This window comes from Notothenia coriiceps, unplaced genomic scaffold (assembly GCF_000735185.1).
Source record: "Notothenia coriiceps isolate Sejong01 unplaced genomic scaffold, NC01 NC01_scaffold00000339, whole genome shotgun sequence".
NCBI lineage: Eukaryota > Metazoa > Chordata > Actinopteri > Perciformes > Nototheniidae > Notothenia > Notothenia coriiceps.
This window is the reverse complement of record NW_011333040.1, coordinates 3,933,522-3,943,057: the sequence shown is the minus strand read 5'-3', so window position 1 is coordinate 3,943,057 and position 9,536 is coordinate 3,933,522. Positions and strand designations below refer to the sequence as shown.

Genomic DNA, 9,536 nt, shown 5'->3' with positions numbered 1-9,536 from the left:
TAAAAGTCAGTGTTGTTTGTCAACTCAGACATCCATGGGTCCAACTGCATAAATACTGTCCTCGGTTATTTTTCACACCACCAAGCAGCAACTCCAATGTGCAGCTCACCCTTACTTTCGGAAATGTGCAGCTCAACCTTACTTTAGGAAACCAGAGACTCGAAACAGAATCACCTGTTAGTGCTCTGCAGAAACAGGCCTGCAACTCTGTGTAGGGTCAGCACAGACTTCAGAAGTTGGGCGTAGACTGATGGCCCAAAGGTGGTATCAACATGTCTCGGAGTTTCTTCTAGAACGTTCTCTCTCGTCCCAATCAGGAAATAATGTCTATCTCCATTCCTGCATTTCTCCCAGCCAGTTAGATAAAAACATGTCTTCCCTTCAGTGCTCGGCCACGGCCTCCCTCTGCCCCCCTGCGTCCCCCTCCCCCTGCTGAGTACGCTCCACCTGACTGTATGGAGGAGGCAGCTCCCTGCTCCACCTGCAGTCTGGAGGGTCCGAACTGTCCTGGCTGTACAGAGGGGGGGCGAGGCTCATCACCACCTCCACCCCGTCAACCACAACAACAAACTCCGGCGCTGAGTCAGGACCCTCCTGGCTGCCCTGGGACTCCTCGTAGGATGGAGGGAAGGAACTTGGTCTACAGGGGGAAACACGTATAAGACATCAACTGCATTATTGAAGCCTGGTTTTAATAATACATTTTAAAGCTCATTGAATAGCAGACAAAAGACAAAACAATGAATTTAGAGTAGCAGGATACATTTGATCTGCTTTATCTGGCCAGATGTAATATAAAACACATTTGGGACACATAATCAACAAACAGTATGTAAGAAATGTTATTAGTATTGACAAAAAGCAAACATTTATATAGTGTAAAACAATGCAGTCTACTGGAATGGAAGAGTGACTTTACTTTTGATGTGTTTTTTAACAGTTACAGTAAATATTTTACAATTGGGTTTGCTTGAGGGTTTACCTTCGTAAAATGTACTCATTGTGCGTTCAAAGGTCCATGTCTTATGCAGTACATAATTATAAGATTTTTGGATTTACTTTTTAAACTATTGGTTGGCTTGTTTTGTCTCCAGTGAAGTATCATACAAATATTGCCCTTTTTTTGTTCAGCTGCGTTACAACTTCTTAACTAGCTTGTTATTCTTAAGAAGTTAGACAAATATTTTAATCTGAAAAAGGTACATTTCATCACAAACATTTAAAATCACCACATTCTTGAGATGTTTTTCCATTGACAGGATAGGAATGAAATATAAATAAATGTACTTTCACTAGCCAAAATATTAAGACTAAAGGCTGCCATTTTTCTCAAATGAATTTGAATGTTTTAAGATATTTCTTTTTCCATAAAGGCCGCTTTGTTGCTCTGCAATTTCATTGAAAGTAAATAGGCCATTGACATTTGTTGTTGTTGTTGTGTGTCTGTAGCTGCAGGGTAGGAGTCTCACCTCTGGATAGTGTAGACGTCCATGTGCTGTTCATGTCCTCCTCTCTGGTAAATCTTGCTCTTCATGCTGTGGCAGATGCTCCAGAAGACTCCGATGAGCACAGCTAGGATTCCGAACAAAATCATGATGTAGGCAAGAATGACCCTCACGGTGTACTTGTACTCGATCTGCAGGGGCACCAGGTAGGCCCCGATGCAGGTCAGCACACACCCCACAGCGAGCAGGGCCATGCGGGCCAGGGACCACAGCTGCTTCCTCACATCTGTTATCATTTTAGCCCAATTCTTGCTTCTTTATTGAAGTGTTCAGGTTCCCTGTTCTTCTTTTTCCTGTCTTCTGATGGAGAGATACACTGAGGCGGGAGGTTTTGTGGTTTAATCTCCTTAGTACCTGTTCAGGGTTAAAAAAAGTTCAACCTGGAGTAAATCCTCCTACCAAGTTTGAGTACCAACAAGTTGTTGTTGTTGAAGCTGTCTGAGAAAATGTCTTTGCCGCTCCAGACATGAGGGGAGGCGGCTGGGATGTTCCTGCCTCCTTGGTTGTATATTAACACAGGCTGATAGTTGATTCGGCAACAGGATGACCATAGACTGAACTTCATTATAGAGCGGTGTGTATTTAAACCTCTTCCTTTTGCGTGGTGAAATACTTTAAAATCATTATTCGTTTATGGTTGAATAAAATAAATTATGCTTGGTGCCATATTGACTGTGTATATGCACACAATTGATGTAAAAATATATTTATGATGCTGCAAACAGGAATGAAATGATTTACATCCATGTCAAAGTCTTTCAACAATGTCAAACGTTTCAAATCTATAACTCAACCTCACTGCCAAATACTATAACGAGCCATATTACAAATAGACCAACAACTCCAGTGGAACATTTTGTTTGCGTTATCTCATATTGGTATTATTCCACTGCACACACTGGACTAATTCTAACTTTAAAAAAACAACCAAAACAATACAATGAAATGGATTTCAAGCAGGTGTATGAACATCCAAGTAGGGAAATTCCTTTTTAATTTAATGGATGGTCTTTAGTCATGTCAGCCAGCTGATAAAATGTAGCTGTGTTGCACAACATGTCTCTTTGGCCCAGCACAGTGGATTGGATACAACATTTGTTAGTATGTGTAACATCTCTAAATGCCCTGCATGTTGTTTGGCCTTGATGCTTATGCTGCAATGTTTACACGTATTTACAGTTTATAGTATGACTTCCTTGTTACGCAAAGCTGAGTAATAAAAGAAGGGGTTGAAGGGCCACACCTGAATCAAGGTCAGGTGCTGAAAACATCTATTCTTATGTTTACCATGAAGACACTTGTTGATATTTTCTTGATCCCCCTCCTAAGTGTAGGTTTTGCATATGCACATGGACTGGATATGTGTTTTTGTGCTGCATAGGCTGCTTCGAGTGTTGTTTTATTATGGAATGTACTACAACATTTACTGTACAAACGTTGATAATCATTTGCTTTTTCTTTTGTGGATTGTTCTCTAAATGTACACACATCTTACGCTTTGCAAAGACGGATAGCATGCAGACAGTATTTAAACAATGTAAAGAAATTATAAATACAAAAGAAAATATATAATTATATTCTGATTCATGACATATGCAACTCTTTTTCCTTTAGTTTTTTGCTCTTTGCACCTGGCTCATATAGGTCAGCATTATCATAACTCATCATTTAATAGGGCTTTATTATGAGTAGGCCAATCTTGGCTGGCATTATTCATGAAAATTAGTGCTTGTTTTGAATGCAGCACATTCATTTGAGCTCTTATTGGCACTCTGAGAGTTTAATGGTTTAATGGTTTTATGGGCCTTATCAGTGTTATCAATGTGGAGTTAATCCTCTGAGCTCAGCTTGGGTAGTATCTAGAAATGGCTCCACAGCGTTTCTTTTTCGACAGGAAACCCTTGTGTCTGATGCCCATGTGAGATAGAATATTGGCTTCCTAATTGGCAGAAATTACCAAGTAATGTGTGTTAATAGTTGCACTTATAACTGTTAAGTTGATTATAGATCTTTGTGGCTGCACATTCAGCAGTGTGATGTAGCATGCAGTGCCCTGAGATGGCAAATTGTGATACTTTAATACAGGAGGCATTTCATTGATGGCACGAATGAGCTAACATGTAAGAGAAAAAGAGCAGAATCATTGCAATATGCCGCATTAACAGTATTTAGCAAAGCGTCAGCAAATAATCAGAAACAAGTGTTCACCTGTGATGTAGTGTAATATTCATCTGGGAATGCATTATTGCTCATGGGGATTTCAGTGTCTGTTCATCATAACAGATCCACTGTAGGTGAGAAATGCTATTTCAAAGTGTTTTATCTCTGTTTCTCTGGAGGCTTGTTTTATTTGTGTAAAATGACTACTGTATGCAAGTGTGTGTTTAGGCCTGTGTGACCTCATTGTCTCTCGTTGGTCTTATATGCACCTGTTTGAGCCCTGCTGAAAAGTGGGGGGAAAACCGGAAGAAATACTGATGGGGAACCTCATTACCGGCGCCACAGTCTCTCATTATAAGTCCATCATTAACAGATTAGGTGACATTATCTCTGGTATTACAGCTTTACAGCTACTCCACACAGTAGCTGTTTAATTACAGTTTTTCAGTGCAAAGCATGCCGTATTATATGGATACAGTACTATTGTCCCCCATCTCTAAACCTTCAAATTAAGCACTCCCTTACCCTCACATGCACACACACACACACACACACACACACACACACACACACACACACACACACACACACACACACACACACACACACACACACACACACACACACACCTTCCTTAAGAGCTCATTATTGAGTGATAATTATAGACAGAGAGAGACAGCGAGCCATTAGTTGTGAGGGAAGGAGTGAAGGGTCGTTATTAATCAGCTGGACTGATGGGGACCTGCCATCCCCTCTGTCATTAATACACATCAGGGTCACACTGCACACTCAGCAGTACACAATATCTCTCATTATAGGTTCACTTAATCTGCACAGAAGACAAACAAAGAGCAGGTGTATATCAATTTTGAAATTGTTTAGATGATTGCATGTACATGGTTAGTTGCAGTGGTTATTTGCAGTAGTATTACCATGAGAGGTCCAGTGGGGGCGATGTTGCATTATTTTCTTTCACTATAGCCAGTGGCTGGTGAGCAAAAGCCAAGCAGAACGGCCTGGTAAAAGAAAAACTATTCAATTATGGGAAATAAAGATATAAAACGATGGTATTTTCTTCCCTCACAGTGGGATGCATCATGTGGTGTAAATGTTTCTCTCAGTCCTTCAGTCACATATGATACTTTAATATGATCCATTTGTAGGCAGGGTGAAGGTTCCAGCCTGCCTGGTTTCGATAACCATGATGCTCTGTTTCACTGGGGATTGTGGTTTTGATTTTCTCCCATTTTGTCATACATTATAAATCCTCTCAGCTCCAAGTGTTGGATTACATCTTTGTTCTGTAAAACCATTCAAGCCATGGTGTTACTTTATCATTTAGGAGATGCTTTTGAAAAATAAAAGAGATATCTTAGATGTGAGCAGTGTGTGAAGAAAAAAAAAAAAAAAGGGAATGGGGGGAGAAGAAAATATGCAAGAATGGGGGAACGGAAGGTTTTAAACTTGTTAAACTTTCACTCCCACCCGTATTCTTTGTGTTTAGTTTTCTAAGTGGCTCTCTTACGTCTCTTCCCATGTCTGTCCTCTGGTGTTTCATGTGCTCTTGCCTGTAGTAGCTGTATAAACCCTGGCAATTGTCTGGACTAGCCTAGGCAGGAGGGGATCAATGAATAGATCGATAGGGTCCCTGGGAGTCCTAATAGCCCTGTTACTGCTCCCTGACTCCCTGCCTGGCTGCCTGATAGAGCAGCACACTGGGAGCTAAGCACAGTGTGTGTGTGTGTGTGTGTGTGTGTGTGTGTGTGTGTGTGTGTGTGTGTGTGTGTGTGTGTGTGTGTGTGTGTGTGTGTGTGTGTGTGTGTGACAACCCCTCGCTGAGTCTGTACTTACACTCATGTCATGATACAGCAAAACAAGTTCTGTAATTGTGCCTATCGATGGAGCTGATGGCTGAGGGTGATCTGTGTGTGCTATAGAAGGGCTTCGACTGTGTTCCCTTTCAGTCTGCAAAACATGTTCCCATGAAGAAAGGGACAGCTGGCAAACCAGTGATGGAAAAACCTTTGTAGTGTACTTAAGAAGTAGGGATGTGGAGGTTGGTCTGGTGTGCAGCACATATGACTTTCCTGCAGGAGAATGCTTTTTACCAAACTCTTTCCCAAACCTTAACTGTACTGTATTTGCCAGGTGCAAATTATGTATGAAGTTGGCATAAGATGCACAAGAAGTGTCACTGCTTATACTGTGAAAACAGCTGAAGAGTACAATGTATTTTGAGGCGCTGGAAGGTACTTTTGGATTCAAAGTCAAACTATCTAAGCCTATTCTGCATCAATTTGGATAATTTGGACCTTTCTTTGTTACATGGCACTTAATGCTACTGTACATGTGTTTCTGTAACTGTCTGTGTCTAGTCTGTCTCAGTTATTCAGTGGCTTTAGGTTACATGCTATTGTTATATAAATACATTAATAGAACACTGCTTACAATACTTGCTGATGTCCCAATTTGAAAGTAGAAAAAACGATATAAAGTCACCATCAGCTCCACCTGGTGTGCATTTGGTACTACTGAGGTGTACAGTGAAACGTTTGCAAACTCCCTGTGTAGTGACAAAATTCCCACTGAATTAAGTTGCTTAAGAGGCTAAGTTTGGTTCTTCATTGTGACTAGTTCCCAATAGGCAAGATAAGGAAACAATCAATTACAGCGAGACCATACAAAAGGTATCTGAGCCAAATCGCCCTCTTTGTCTATCACACGAGCCCGGCACACAACAGGTTTACTAAATACCTTAAACCAGGAAGTGACTAATTACAACGGTGTGTAGTATAAACAAATAATGATACAAATATAAATAATCAACAATGGCTGTGAAATGTCCAACTTGCAGCTGATGTAGTGAAGCCTTGTCTGCTACACTCCCACTGCCCCTTGTGTGCCTGCATTGAAATTTTACACCATACAAATGAGGTTCTCACAGTATACCCACCCAGAATTAGTTGTGAAAAAGTACAATATATCACTACTGCCAAAGCTTGCTTCTCTATGAAACACCCCGCTGATTTCCCAGATTATCATGCTTCACACTGGCAACTCAGTTGTAGTAATAATAAACATCTGTAATGGTCAGAAAATGGGCAACAAAAAAGTGTGTCTATAAGTGATTTTACCATTTGTACCAATAGGATCAGAACATTAGATAAGAACGCAGCGTTTAGTTTAGTAACCAGATTTCTCTGCAGTTGGGTCATTAGTTTCCCTTAAACATCAAAAACAGATGCGGAAAAAAAAGAACTGCAAATAAGCATGTAGAGGCAGCTGCATCTGAGGGGCCAACAGGAAAATATTTCTGCAAAATGTGGGCTTCAATCACACTGCAGACACTTTTATTTGAGGTGTGGTGGAACTTCTGAAAAGCAGACAGACTGAGTTACAGGGCATGCAACAAACCTAAGTGGGTTTCAGCTTTAGTGCCGGAGAGGGAAAGTTCATAATTTTCCTGATGTAAGGATCAGGAAATCGAATTAAGTGTAAGGAATATATACAGAATGCCCACACTACCATCAGCCAATATGCTTCTGCAGACAATTATAGCTCTCCACAAACAATCCTGTGATCCAAGTCATTCACCACATCCATCACATGCTCTGGATGTGATGGATGTAAAGTTCAAAGATCCGCAGTGGAGTCATGTTGAAGGCAGATGTTGCGCTGTATATCAAGACTTCCCGCATTACGTTCCTCCTGGGTAAGATGATAGGATGATAAGGCCAGGGCCGTCCTGTAGGGGCCGGGGGGAGAGGTAATAATCGCAGCGTATAATTCAGGGTAATGAAGGCTCCGCCACTAGATCAGCCGTAAAGAATGATAGGAGAGGCAGACGGGGAACCGCTCATGTGTTTGACCTCCACTGGCATCCCTCCACCTTTTATACATTTCTGCTGTGGTCTGACTCCAGGCAAAGGAAAAGCGAAGGCGAAAGGAATGAGATGGACGGATGTAGAGGAAATGGAGAAAGAGGGAGTGGAAAAATGAGTGACAGGGTAAAAGAGAGAGAAGGTGAGCATGATTTAGCCTGAGCTCAGACGCAGGTCAAACGTTGTTCTTTGATCTTTGGAGAAATATATGTGCTTCCCGTGTCCTTAGAGACTTCTGGTCCCAGAGAAACGCCTCATCAAGTCAGGATGTAAGGCCTGTGAGAGAGGGGGGGGGGCGATGAAAGGAAGAGCCTCTTTGTTTAATTCCTTGTGATTTCAAAAGTTTAAGAATGTGAGTCACAGATGAAAACATCCCCAAAATAAACTACGGCATCTTTCACCATCAAACAAGGAAACGTTGTGCCATCTCTCACACAACTCTCCCCCTCAGTGTGTCACTCCCTCTCCGTTCATCGGTATGCAGGCGGTGTGGCGCTATACTGTGGGCAGACTGGCCTGCGCTACTCTCCTCTACATGTCTGCTAAATGACAGTAATTATTTTCCTGGGCTGCAGGCGACTCATGCATGTTTTATTTCCACCTCCACCTCCCCCATCTGCCTGCCCGCATGGAGATGCATGGCACACACCGTTGTGGAATGAAAGAAAATACAGCGGAGCATTTTATTTCTCTCCATACCTTCCTATGAGTCCCCACTGGGTTCTCCAGCGGCGGTTCCTTTACTGAGGGGGCCCGCTCTTTTATGGTACCAGAGGGGGTTTGCAGGGTCTGACAGATGCTGTTAGGCTGGTCTCATGATGGCCCAGACACAGATAAAGATACTTAATGGAGGTTCACGTACACTCGCTGCAGATGTAAGCATTTTGCCACAAAATGGCCACCGTGTTTCAACTCAGGTCCAGGTGTCACTAGCACACTAGGTGTTGGGGGGACATCCATCAATGTTGATTTCGCCAAACCTTCAGTGGGTTCTAAACAAGGATTGAGAAACTGCAGGAATAACAAACATTTTCAGCGTAGACAGAACAGTTGAAACAATAGGAAAAACCAAGCCTTTCAGAACTCAAGGTTGCCTGATGAATTCATCCTATTAAATCTGGAGAAGGTTGTATCTTTTTCCCTCTTCATGGCTCCGTGTTGTGTGTCACGCCGTCCTGTGACATGCAGCTCGTTTAGTGTGACTCAGGGGATCTCTAATACCCCTGCAGCTTTCATAATGAACATGTGGCTTCTCTCTCTTGGGCACAATTTAGCGTAATTCATAAGCAGAGGACGGGGCATTAGCCAGATGGTGCTGTGGGTGGCATCCTTTCTCTGGCCATCCATTAGAACTGTGTTGGTTACAAATTTCCAATGTGAGGAGACGGACAAGGTATTCGATTTCCGCATCCATCTAATGTGTGTGTGTGTGTGTGTGTGTGTGTGTGTGTGTGTGTGTGTGTGTGTGTGTGTGTGTGTGTGTGTGTGTGTGTGTCTCAACAGTGAGGGTGTTATAAGTGGCTAACTGGGATGTCTGCAGCCTTGGTTTCCTCAGGAGACAAGAGTACAATTTGAGGAATAAATAAACACATTAATACATTCAGATGCAATGAAAATGTGTATAAATATGTTATGTCCTCGCTAATCTGCTGAATAGAAAATAAAGATAAAAAATATCCCAGCAAGCCACCGGGATTTGGAAAGGCTTTAAAATACCAATTCATACCAGATTAATTTGGGGATTAATTACTCATCTTGTGTCCCGCCTTTTGGATGCAAACCCTTAGATTGCATCCAAATGATTAAACAACTAAATAAAAATAAATAGTGCTTGATTTGGGATGGTTCAAATGTATATTCATTTTGGTAACAGAAAAACACAGCAAGATGGATGATGAAATTAGCCAGAAATCTGATTCTTAATGCTGTCAAAATTGAACATTTTCACAAGAACAATGTGACAAATGAGTTCCTGTAATGTGAAAGGCTT

At 41.8% G+C, this 9,536-nt stretch overlaps 1 protein-coding gene across 1 annotated transcript; it reads right to left on the bottom strand.

Moving 5' to 3' along the window:
• Positions 1-381: 381 nt before the first annotated feature.
• LOC104950218 (transmembrane protein 252) lies at positions 382-1,741 on the bottom strand. Its single transcript, XM_010776707.1, has 2 exons — positions 1,470-1,741; positions 382-640 (listed from the first exon to the last, which is right to left on the bottom strand). The coding sequence occupies exons 1-2, from the start codon at positions 1,739-1,741 to the stop codon at positions 382-384; spliced, it is 531 nt and encodes a 176-aa protein (XP_010775009.1).
• Between the last annotated feature and the right edge of the window lie 7,795 nt (positions 1,742-9,536).